Source organism: Strongyloides ratti (genome assembly GCF_001040885.1).
Source record: "Strongyloides ratti genome assembly S_ratti_ED321, chromosome : X".
In the NCBI taxonomy this organism is placed as follows: domain Eukaryota; kingdom Metazoa; phylum Nematoda; class Chromadorea; order Rhabditida; family Strongyloididae; genus Strongyloides; species Strongyloides ratti.
Genome location: NC_037309.1, coordinates 4254109 through 4268343, shown reverse-complemented (window position 1 = coordinate 4268343; position 14235 = coordinate 4254109). Strand labels below are relative to the sequence as shown.

The 14235-nt window shown below is 20.1% G+C and overlaps 2 protein-coding genes across 2 annotated transcripts; both read right to left on the bottom strand.

The window, feature by feature from the left end:
- Nucleotides 1–1889: 1889 nt before the first annotated feature.
- On the bottom strand, nucleotides 1890–10366 carry SRAE_X000091600 (Protein SZT2; the record flags this gene model as incomplete). Its single annotated transcript, XM_024645317.1, has 2 exons — nucleotides 1890–9533; nucleotides 10340–10366. The coding sequence occupies 2 exons, from the start codon at nucleotides 10364–10366 to the stop codon at nucleotides 1890–1892; spliced, it is 7671 nt and encodes a 2556-aa protein (XP_024510788.1).
- Nucleotides 10367–10552: 186 nt separating this feature from the next.
- SRAE_X000091500 (Protein SZT2) lies at nucleotides 10553–14156 on the bottom strand (the record flags this gene model as incomplete). Its single annotated transcript, XM_024645316.1, has 4 exons — nucleotides 10553–10561; nucleotides 10806–13532; nucleotides 13579–13926; nucleotides 13989–14156. 4 exons carry the CDS (start codon nucleotides 14154–14156, stop codon nucleotides 10553–10555), a joined length of 3252 nt encoding a protein of 1083 aa, XP_024510787.1.
- Between the last annotated feature and the right edge of the window lie 79 nt (nucleotides 14157–14235).

Sequence of the window (14235 nt, the reverse complement as noted above, 5' to 3'; positions counted from 1 at the left end):
TGACCTTTTCCTTCTGCAACCAATTTATCTTAAATAAATAATGTAATTTAAAAAAAAAGTTAAATTCTTAAAAAAAAATTAAAAAAAATTTTTTAAAAGATAGTAGTCTCTATGAAATATTAAGATATGACTTTTTCTTGTAAATTTCTATTTTATAAATTTAATTTATCAGGTGTTTTTTTTTATAATTTTAAAATTATGGACTACAAATTTACACAACAAAATTTATATGCATAAATTTTTAACAATAAAGATATTTCTTTAATATATTAACATCCTTATGATATAAAATGTTCGCTTAAAATTATCTTGTCTTTAAAATATTTCATTTATTATTATTTTATATATATATAAATATTTTTCAATTATTAAAAAATTATTTTTTTATACATTTACACCTTCGTAATTGACGTAATCATTTATTTATTTGACAAGATGTTAACTTAAAAATAGATCAATAAAGAATAAATCATAATTTTCTTCCAATATTTATAATTATGTTTTTATATATACTACCAATATATATAATAACTTTAGAAAGACAATCATTAAACTTCAAGACAATTTGTTTAATTTAATTATTTACTAACTTACATTTTTTGTTAATGAAATTTTTAAAATAAATCATATATTGAGTGTGTTTTTAATAAAAATAACCAAAATTTAAAATCTTTTTTTTTTATTTTATTATTGAGGGTGGTAAACAAAGAATGATGAAGAAGTGAAAAAATATAAGATAATTATACCATTAAAATAATAAACTAAACAATTATCTATAAACAATAACTTTATAAATATTTTTATTTCACTTTTTTTAGTTTATAATTATTATTTACATTACTAAGACAAAAATATATCATTTATTTATGAATTAAAAAAAAAATTTTATTCTAAAGTAAAAAAATTAGCAATTTAATACGATTTTTTTTGGTAGAAGTAAGATTTAGGAGCATAATACAACTAAATTAAATATATATAAAAGACGTGAAAATAAGTATAATAATAATTTTTCAAACATCTTTAATGTTAATTTAATTTAAATAATAATATACCTATATATTTAATTGTTCATTTTAAAAAGTTTAATCAGTTTATTTGTTATAAAAATTTTATTATGTATAAAAATTTATTATAAAAAATTCTTTTACTGTTTAAGCAATTTTTTTTATTAAAAAAATGAAAAATTTGTAAACAAAATAAATTTGGTATAAAGAAATGAAATATTAAAATAATAATAATATATCTAAAAAAACCAAACAAAAATTTTTTTTTTGTATTATTCTTTTCAATAATAAAGAAAAATATATATATGATATTTTTGTTACTTTTCATAATATGTATTTAACGATCATTTCTTATTTTTAATTAAATAAAAAATTTAAAAAACTTTTATTAAACAAATTATTTTATTTATTTTTTCCTGAAATGACTTTTTGATATTTGGAATTTTGTAATTATAGTTTATTAATAAGTGGTTACTATCTTTGATTTATTTCTATTCATATTTCTTTATCATTCAAGAGTTTGATTTACTGAATATTGTAATAAAGTTAAATTTTTTTTATCTATTATATCATTTTGTTTCCTCCAACTCATCATATAATTTTATTATCAAAAAAAGTTTGGATTTTCTGAAATGACACTGAATGAACTGACGTATCAAGAGAATCGTGAGATCATATTAGTGTCATTTTAGGATTTCATTCAAATAATTTTTTATTGTATAAAATTCAAATATTTCTAAAAATATATTCTAAAAAAATTTCATTTAAGCAATTTATCAATTTATATTAAAAAATATAAAACAATATTATTAGTAAAATATTTTATATGAGAAAAAAATAAAAAAAAAATTTTTTTGTTAAATAATACTATATAATTTTTTTTTATCATAAATCAATTTTATATTCTTGACGGAATTTTAAAATTAATTCTATTGAATTATTAAACAGCATCATATATTTATCAATGATAATTTTTTCTTCATCAGTATAATTGTTTTTATTTAGTTGTATCTCATTTTTTGATATAATCCAAAGTTTTATACTTTTATTTGTATTTAATGTATAAGAAACACCAAAATCATATTCATCATTTGGGATATATATAAAATGTGTGTTTTTGATACCATGTATAAAACGAGTCCTTTCTCTATTATATTGTAATTTAATAAATTTAAAAAACTCATGATATACTTTTTCTTTCAATATCTTTGATATATTATATATTTTATCAACATTTTTTAAACAATCTTTTTCATCATTTTTATATATAACATCATATAATTCTTCAACTTCATCATTTATCAATCTTCTATTTAATAAATCATATAATTGTCCAATTTTTTGAGGAAAAATAAATTCCATTGATTTTTCTTTAAAATTATTTTTCATTTTATTTTTTTTTGGTAAAAATCGTTTTCTTGCTAATAATTCCCAAAATCTTTGTCTTCTTATACATAATTCACATTCATTTGTATCTTTTACAATTTTCATTATTTCATCTTCTCCCATCTTAGCAAGTATTGTTTGAAGTAATTGTTGATTATTTGATAAAGAATGTGATATATCTGCTACATCACTTGTTATTTTAACTGTATTATGATTTCCTAAAAGATTATCATCAATAAATTCTTCACTTTGATGATCATCTTGTTCAATTTGTGGACATACACCGGTTTCATATATATCTTCTTCAAATAAAAAATCAAATATATCATTAGATTCAGTTATAATAGATTCTTCACAAATATTTAGTGAATCATTTAATATTGATGGTGGAATATTTTCTTGATTTTTTAATGCTGTAACTAAATCAACTGACATTTTTAATCCAAAACAATTTACTTCATTATCATCATCCCATTCTTCATTATTTTCATTAATTGTAGAATAATCATTTAAAAGTGGTGATGTATATAATTTTTCAATTGTACAAATTTCATGAACAATATTATGATTTGGTGATTCTTCCATAAAACAAAATATATTATCAATATCAGTAATAATTTCATTACAATTATCTTCATTATTTTTTTCATCTTCATATTTTGATTCACCATCTTGACTTGGAAATGAAAATTTAATTACAGATGTTTTTTGTTCATTCTCATCTTTACTATCTATTCCACCACCAATTTCATTTTCAACATTATAAATTTCTTCATTTCCTGTAAAACTTTTTATTAAAGGAAATTTTTCTTCAATATTAATTAATATTTTAAATACTCTAATATTTAATTGACTTCTAGGACATGATTTAACAGGTGCTCTTAACATAACTGTAATAACTTTATACATTTGTTCATAAATAAAAATTGTTTCTTCTTCAACAATCATAAAATCATTTCTTTGAAAACGTACAACCATTTTTGAAGATTTTTGTTTACTATCTAAAAATTTTTCCCATACACAATCTGGTTGAATTTTTAAATTTTTATTTTCAATAATTATTTCATATAATGCATTTCTACTATATGGTGGTCTATATTCATAATATTTAAGAAGATTAAATAAAAATAATGGAACATTATAATCATTTGGAAATATAATATGTTCTCTACTTAACATATATTTCCATCCAATTCGTAAATGATAGTCATATGAAAATGAATGAAGATGAAAGATTGATATTACTTCATCTTTTATATTTTCAAAATTTTTCATATCCTTATAATTATATATATCATTACTTATATATAATCCTTTCATATTATTATAAAAACAATGAAGTTCCCAAGCATATATATGAACAGAAAGATAAGGTTTTTTAAAATAAATATTTGCTAAAAGTACACCATATTTCATTACTTGCACCATCCAAATATTTGGTGGTTCTGTACATTGTGGATAATATTCAAGTGATTGATTATTTTTAATTATACTTTTATTAGTAATATCATCTATCCAAAGATTTTCCCATCCAAGTTCATTAAAATATTGTGAAAATTCTTTTACCATCATATATTGTATTTTTAAAACATACATTTCTGGTTGTTTAAAATTATTTAATGTAATTGTTGATTTAATTTTTGATGGTGGTACTCTAGCATTTGAAATTTGATTTCTCCAACTTTCAAATAATAAAATTGGTGTATTAACAAAATGAATTCTTGTATATTCTATTAAACTATCAATTAACATACATTTTGGAATATTTCTTTTACCATTTATAAGTGTTTCATAAAAATCATATGCTTTTGTTGATCCTAAAATTTTATTATATAATTGACAACGAAGATCAAGATATTGATTAATTTGAGCATAAGAACATTTTGATGTTCCTTCAATATCAAATAAAAAATTTTGCCTATACATTAATCTTATTCCTCTCATAAAAGCTTTTGGATATGAATTATAATTAATAATACCTAAATCATTTGGTGGATAATCATTTTCTGATAATGTATATGGATCATATGTTATTAATAATTCATATGAATTATTAATATTATTATCTCTTCTTGTTGGTACAGCATGAAAATAACCTAATTTTTGTAATTGAATTTCATTACTTAATTTAGCTTTTGCATCATGCCATTGTAATGTTCTTGAAAATGATCTTATTAAAATATCTGTTATTTCAACAGCAAAATTATAAAAATAATATGTTACAAGATTTCCTTTAACTATAATTAACAAAATTCTTTGTCTTGATACAAAGGGATTTAATGATGATGGAAATCTTTTTTCTTTATATGAAGCATTTGATGTATAATTATATGCTATTCTTTTAGGTACTTTACCTTTTAAACAATACATATATTCTAATATTTCTTTTTGCATTTTAAAATCAAATAACATTGCTGCATGAGTTATTGGTTGTTTATGTTCTTCACCTTCTTTATAAAATAATGAATATTTTGAAATAGGTTCTAAATCATTTTCAATAACTCTTAATTTTGCTTGTTTTCTTCGATCATCTTTACTTTTATAAAATGCCTGACTTAAAACTAAATCTTCTGGTGGTGTTGTTTCAAAAATTTTTTTTGCTATTATTTCATATGATGTATCAATTGAGATACATGAATCAACACGCATTTCAAGTTTTCTATATGATTTTGATTTATCATAACAATTATTTATTTCATTTACAAAATCAAACCATGAAACTATTCCTAATAAAAAATTTAAATCAACATATTCTCTTTCATCAATATTATTATCTGCAAAAATAGATTTATTACTAATTTCTTCTGTACCACCAGATTCACTATTTATTTCACTATTTTCATTTATTTTAATACCATTAATATTATGTAAATTTTTATCATTTAATAAATTATTATCTCTATAATAATTAATATTTTTAAGATCTTGTAATGATTGTGATTTTCTATTTTTAAATGGATATTTTGGTAAATTAAATTTTGCTTGTGTTAATAGTGATTGTTGTTTATTTAATATTCTTTTTGGTACAGCAATTGTTTTAGATTTTTCTCTTATAAATACTTCATTAATATCATTATCATCATAATAATCTGGTGAAAGATCAGGACTTGATTCATACATTAATTCACTTTCAAAACATTTTTTTTGTAAAAATATATATTCTGTATAAACATCAAATATTGATTGTTGAACAACATGATCAAGTTTAATTTTTATTCTTTCTATTTCAGCATTACCACTTTCCCATATATTAAATTGTACAATATATGAATGAGATGAATTTAAATTTGTAACATCATTTGAAAATATATATTGACTTATTTTTTTTAATGATTCATTATCATATTTAATATTTTTTCTATATTCTTCAATATACTCTTTATTAACATCAAAAATATGTGAATTATATAAATCAGTAATTTTAACAGATTGTTTTGTTTTTCCATCTAAAAGACGTAATTCAATAACAGCAATACCAGGTGGAAATTTTCCTGAAGGACTATATCTATTAGTATAATAAAAATTAGATAAAATATCAGATTTTTCATTTTTAGAATCATTTGGATTAATCCATTCCATAAAAATATCTTGAACATTTAATGTATAAAGATCATGTGAAAATTTTCTTGGTAAATGATGGCATAATGCAAGATATTCTGCTTTTCCATAACGTGGTTGATTTAAAAATAATTCTAAATGTTGAAGAAGAAAATAATTTAAACTATATATAAAATGATATATATCATTTGGTAAACCATAACAAAATGTATAATTTGGTATTTTATAATTTGGTTGTAAATATTTTATATCTTCAGGATTAAATGGTAACATATATTTAGTTTCATATATTGCTTTTGATAATTCATGTAATGTTTCTTCTCTTAATGATGACAAAAGTGAATTTATTATTTGATTTAAAAATTTAGATCCTGGTTTTTGACAACCATAAATTCCTAATAATATTTTATCTCTTGTTCCTTCATGATTATTTAAAATATTATTTAATTTACAATTTGAAAATGTATTAATAATATCATCATTTAATAAAAATTTCATAAAAAATACATTATCATTTTCATCTTTACAAATAAATATTTTTGAATTATCACATTCATATTTCATAAGACAATTTTCTAAAACATCTAAACCATAATTTATTTCCATATTTCTACCTCTCATTCCTACAGGTATAATTCGAAGTCGATAATGAATAAAAAAATAATGAAAACTAACAATGTTACATGCATATAATCCAGCATTGGGATTTTTTGTAAAAATATTCGTATTATTATGTATTTTTATTAATCTTTCATCAACTTTTTTTTTCCTATACATATCATTAAGTAATTGTTTTTGATTATTTTTTAATATTATTTCTTTAACAATTTTAACAAGATTCAAAAATAATTTAGTATGTGTTTCTGGACTTTTTTGTATTAACATCATCTTAAGTTTTCTTTTATTTATATAAATAACAATCCAAAAATCTTTGTATAATGAATCAATTTGATTTTCATCTTCAGAACTTAATATTGTATTATTAATATCTTTTTCATTTATAATATCATTTAAAAATAAGGATGATATTAAAATATCATTTTTTAATAATTCATCATTTGTCTCTTTATAAATATCATTTATCTTATCATTATTATATTTTGTTGTCCAAAAAGAATCATTTAATGATATTTTTCTATTTTTAAAAAATTTTCTTATAAATTTTCCTTTGTTAATTATTTCAGAAGAATAAAAAAATACTTCTTTATCATTACAATCCGATGATTTTTTTAATTTTATATATTCTATATTAAGATTAGTTAAATTTTCTTGTATACAATTAAATACTGTATTATCTTTACCAATCATTTTTATTGGTTCACAAATATATTTATATCTTCCATTTTCTAAATTTGTTTCTTTTTTTGATAATGTTTCAACAAAATCACAAATACTTTTTAAATCATCTTTTCCATAATTTTTTGATTTATTTTTTAACATTAAAAAATATTCCTCTGCATTGAGAAGATAATTGATATCAAAAAAGAAATTTTTTATTATTTTTATTGCACTAATATCAATTTCTTTCCATTCATTTCTTTTATTTAATATTCCTATTTCATCATCAGATGAACTAATAGTATCATAAGTATTTATATTATCATAAAATTGTGAACAATTATGTTTTTTATACATTGTTAATGGTATTGAAGAAAGTAATAATTTATTTCTTCGTTGAATTTCAATAGTTTCTCTTTTAGGTTTTGTTAATATATATAAATCTATTGATACTTTTACATTATCAATTACTGTCATTAATTTGTTGATATTATATTTTATTGGTGCTTGTTCAAGAATATCTAATATACAATTTGGAAATATTGTTATAGGAAATGTTATCATTTCTTCACCAGGAATTAAAAGAGCACAAATAAATTGAACAAATAAAGGTGGTGTTAATACATCAAGATGTGATATAATTGTTGTAATTTCATCTTTTAAATATTTTGCTGATAAAACAGAATTTGACCTACAATCTGATAAATAAAAATTTTCTTTTAATTGTTCATGTATTATACCATCAGTTTCATTAAATGTTGAATTATCATCAATATCTTCATAATCATTATAATTTATGTATGAAGTTTTACTATCATTGTCATCACCATTAGTAAATAAGATACTACCAGATGATATTGATTCTTTTTTTGTGTCATTAATTTTTTTAAAATGATTCTTAAAAATACTATTCAACTTAGTAATATCATTTTTTTCACAACTACCATCATTGCAATCATTTCTTTGAAAATTACTAATAATTTCATTACAATTTTTTAGTATTGCATTATAAATAAAATAATCTTTTAAACATTTTGTTTTTGAAAAATTATGATTATCCAATATAATCTTAAATTGTCGATAAAAATCATTATTTTTATCATAACATTTTTTATTTTCAAAATATTCTTTCTTTGTATGATGTTTTTTATAATGTTTACAAAATTTTTTTAATTTTTTTTCATAACTTGATAATTCTCTTCTAACAACATGACATTTTTCTTCAATCATTTCTTTAATAATATAATCTGGAACATATTTCATTTCACATATTGTTTTAAATGCTGAACCAATAAATGCTCTTGTATAAACAACTTCATCTAAATCAATGGCAAAATTAAGAAAATTAAATTTAATTGTATATGCAGCAGGTTTATTATAACCACCTCTTGGATTACAATTATTAAAAACAATTGTATTATTTTTAACGTTATCTCGATATTGATTAATACAATTTTCAAGTTCAATTATCTTTTCATCATTTAATTTACCAAATCGTAAATCTATTAATGGACATGATTTTAAAATAGGTATATTTTGTGATAATGATGATGCTAAAAATGTTTCATCAATAAAATGTGTACATAAAGGAATAGTTGAAAATTTTGTTATATTATAATTATTCATTTTAATGATATCTTCAAAGTTTTCTGGAAGGGATATAATAATAAGACTTGTATATGATAACTGTTTTACATAATATCTCATATAACTTTTTACAGAGGATACACTTAACTCATCGTTAACCATACAATTACTTTTTATATTATCATGAATAACTTCCACATCATTATTTTTATCTATTTCTTTTTCTTTAGCAATATTACTTTCATTATTTATTAAATTTTTCCAATTTAAATTTAAGTTAAATTCATTTTTAAATAAGGGAGAATTTATATTATTTTCCATTTTTATAGTATTTTTGATTTCATAAAATTCATCTTCCCAATATTTTGTTCCTTCTTGTCTTATACAACCATGAAAATCATTAGATAATTCATTATGTAATGAATAGAATAAATTTTTAAATCTATCTTCAACATCATCAGATTTTTTATCACAATATTGTATAGGAAATAATATAATTAATTTTTCTGGTGAAAATTGGCATAATTTTTCAATATCATATGAGTCTAAAAAAATTTTAATATACTGTTCATCATTTCCTCTTTCTTCTCTTCTTTTATTATCATTGCATTCTTTTAATTGTAAAGGTGTTTCATATGTAAAAATATGCCTTTTTATAGAATTAAAAAGTAAATCTATAGTAAGAAGACATTTAATAATATTATCTCCATCATTCAATATCTAAAAAAAATATGTATTTTATATATATATATATATATATATATATTTGTCATTATTTCAAAAATCATATTATATATAATTTATGATAAATTTGTTGACATCTATTATTATTATAAAATTATAATATATATATTTTTTAAATTTTTTCTTTATATTTTATAAACAAAAATTTTTTAAATATATATACATTTAATTAGTACATAATATTCCTATTTTATTTCTTTTAAATACATTAGAAATTGATAATTAGTTAGAAAAATTTTTATGATTTTATAATAATGTTAATTTAATACTCTTTATAAAATAAAATATATAATCAATTATATATATATATATATAAATGATTATATAAATTTTTAAAATAATATATATTTCAAAAAAAAAAATTAAATAAAAATAATTTAATTATTGTTTTATATTATTACTACCATATTAATTAGTTAAATTTTTAGTTTATTTTATTTATATTTATAAAATATTATAATAATAAGAATCATTTATACAATAATCAAAAGTTGTATAAATGCACGATAATTTTGTTAATTCTTGATTAATATTTTGATATTTTTGTACATTTTACAATGGATAAAAAATTTTTTTAATATCATATTATATGAATTTTTTTTTTAACTATATAGTAGAGGGAAAGAGAGAGAGAGTTATTTCATAATAATAAAAGTTATAATAATGCTTATTTTCTTTTTAGCATATATATTACTAAATATTGAAACAACTCTTCATAGCACATATCAACATTATGTGTTTAATATTAAATATTATATGATTGTTAATTTAAAATCAGTGACCGCATTATTTCTTTTATCAGCTTGCATGTTCCCCAGAATACGCCTAGCCAGTATGCATCTATATACTCAATTTGTCTATAAATATATCGTTCACCTATAAAGCTATCATTTTTAACGTTTTCAACATTTTTACATATATATGTATATATACATATGGCTTTTGTTGAAAATAACTTACATATGCTTAAGATAGAAACGCTCCAACTCATATTTTCATTTTATCTATCATTTTAAGGTGAATATTAATATAAGATTAATTATATATATATTTTTTTTCTTTAAATTATATATAATATTTTATTATAAAAAGATATTTGGAAATTTTTATCTATATAAAATGACTTGTTGAATTCGGTGAAGAAGAGAATCTGACTTAGAATATGAATCAAGTGAGATTCTCTTTTCTTCATTCAATTTTACAATTCAAATAGTATTTTTAAAAAAAAAAATTTTTCATTTATCTTACCTTTAATGGACATAATTCTTTTTTATAATTATCATTTATATGAGATTTATTTTTTGATGTGTCATCAGAAATATTCTCATAATCATCAATACAATCATCTGGTTCATTCCATACTTCTAATGTAAGTTCAAAATCAAAATTATTTATTTCTTTTGAATTATATATATTTGTTTTATAGTATTTCTCATTACCTTCATTAATGTTATCATTTTTATTATATGAATAATTATTTGATAAAAATGTTTCCTCTTCCATGTCATTTTTAATATTTTCTGGTGTCTTAATAATAATTTGTTGAACACGTGGATACATTTTATTGCTTTCTTTGTATGACTGTCGTATAAGGTTAACAACACCATAAGCGCCATATGCTATAGAAAAGCCTTGATTTAATTTTTGATATAAAACTGTTTGAAGCAAAAATTCAATTCCTTTTTTATTCATGCATTGAATATAACGATGTGGAGAAGACACCTTATAAATATATTTACGGCAACATAAATATTTTAATAAGGCTTTATTTAAAATATTTTCACTACGAAAATTGTCAATATTTAAGTCATCAAATGTTAAATCCTTTTCATAATAATTTGGTATATTATTATATTTAACCATAAATTTTTCAATTGGTTTATCAATAATTTCTAATATAGATACTGTTTTAAAAGAAATTGGATAATCATCAATTGATAATTGTGAATTTTGATCTAATATATCATCATCTGGAGATATATATATATCTTCTGGTGATAATGGTGGTAAACTAGATTCATTTTCATATACCTTATCATATTCAATACGTAATAATTGAAACTTTTTATAATATTCAATAGCATTTTTAAACAAAATAATTATACTATTCATATCATATTCATTATTATCTTTAATTGATTCTTTTCTTATCCACCATTTATTTTCAAAATCTTCTAATAATTGAGATTCTATATTCATTGTTAATTGACTAATTTTTTCTTTTATATCATTAACATTTTTTTGTCTTATATGACTTGGAGTATAACTTAAGAATGCTATATTAATAATTAAATGAGGACATCCACCACTAAATTTAACTAAATAATAATAATTTTCTTCTTTTTTAGATATTGAATTAAAAAATATATCAAAAAAGACATATGATTGTTTATCAACTAATGTTAAAGTAGCAATACTATTGAAATAATCACTTAAAACAGTTAGTGCTTTGTTTGATTTAATAAAATCATATGCCTCAATATTTTCTTTTTTTGTAAATAAATTTTTGGGTATATTAATATCATGATATAATATTACTCTTATATGATATATATGCATCCATGATTGCCATATAGAATCATCTAATTCTGAAACAAGTTTCCAATACTTTAAAAAAGTATTACGAAGATAATCCATATACATAGTATCTTCCGGGCATGTTTTAACTAAAATTCCTCTAGGAGCAAATAAATCTTGACAATTTATACTTTCTGGTATTTGATATAATTTTTTTTTGTCAAATGTATTTAAACGAAACATTAATTTGTCAGATGTTACAATATCTTGTAGAGTATTATTTAATGATTGATAACTATTAAATATTTGAGAGTATCTTTTATGACCAGTACATTCATTTGCAATTAAACTTGTTACAAAATCAAATGGAGCTCTTATAAAAATTTCAACTGTTACATCAACATTCCTATTTAATGTTCCATACCATGGTCCTGTTATAACATATTCAATTGTAATTTCAGGTTTCCAAGGTTGGCACATTGTAATTGTTATTACATCATACCTATCAGCTCTATCTTTTTCTACTAAATTACGAAATTGATAGTGATATTTTTCAATATCAACTTCTTTTATTGTAAATCCTTCTCTGGATCGTACAAATATAAGTAAATTTAATTTCTTGTTACGATAATGATTAAACAAACATCTATGAAGAAATTCATAATTACTTTTATAATTTAAAAATTTGGGATTATATTCTTTGACAAGTTGTTCTGCAACAAATCCCGTTTGAAGTGCTCTTTGAAAACTCCAAACAAGTAAAGATTTATGAAAATAATTTCTTTCCATTTCTTGATACATTTTTGATCTTGCATCATATAAAAATGCTCCAAATGTTGCTGCAGCAAAAAATTGCATTGTTTCAAAATGTGTTGTATGTCCAAAACTAGGATCAGGTTCATTTTTTCCTTTTATTAATATAAAAGAACATGATATTGAAGCTGCTCGTAATTTTCGTAATATATTTTGTACTGCTGTTATATCTGGTACACCACAAACACCATCAGTTATAATAATCATATTTGAAGATGAATTACCTACTAACATATTTGAACCAAGTAAACCTAAACGTAACATAAATAATAATGACCATGAAGATTTAAGATAGTCTTTTTCTTGAAAAATACTTGGTTCTTCTTCATCCTCTTTTTGATGTTCTTGAAAACTATTATCATTTAAAAAATTGTTTACCATTTTTGTATCATACTCTTTTTTTTTATATTTTTTATATTTAACATATAATAAATTTGGATCAAAATTAGTATTTTCAAAATTATTTTCAACAGGTAACTCTTTAGATATTTCAATTAATTTTTTGCGTTGATCTTGAAATGTAGATATAAAATTTGTTCCATGTAAACATTGTTCATCACTTAATTTTTTCATTTTTTTTTCAATTACATCAAAAAGTTTTATTAAATCATTTTCATTTGAAATTAAAATACCTTGTATTAAAACCTATATTTAATTAAAAAAATTTATTTAATGGAAAAATATACGATACCTGATTTGATGGCAAAGATAAAAAAGGATTGAATATTGCAACTGTTACCATAATTTTTGGTTGAAATATTTTCTTTGTACCAGGTAATTTAAATGGTTTTAAAGTATTTGTTAAGCAATTTTTCATTGCTGGAAATATGCGATCATTCATAACATTTCCACTATGATCTATTAAAACATTGCTTGATGGACTCATATCTAAAATAAAAACTTGTCTGTATATTTCTGATAAGTATGACATCCTTGTACCAGGACCTATTTTAAAATATTTTCCTGTTAGATCATCTTTAACATCAGTGTTACTTTCTGGAATAATACCACATATTGTAAACATTTTTGAATCATCATTCTATAACAATTATATTTAAAAAGTTACTAAATTATTTATATATTTTTTTAGGTTTCACTTACCTCGTCGATATCTTCTATTTTTACAGATTTATTAATATTTTCAAAAAACCATTGTGCTCTAGTACTTCTTGATATTCTGTAGTTTTTGCTCATTTTAACATAGATTTCTTTTGCAATAATACAATTATTTGTTTGACTATCATTTAAAGATGAATTTTTGGATTTCATAGTTTATGGTTTAAAATAAATGTAATATTAATATCTTAAACAACAATCGAAAAGAATAATTAAAACAGTCATGTTAATA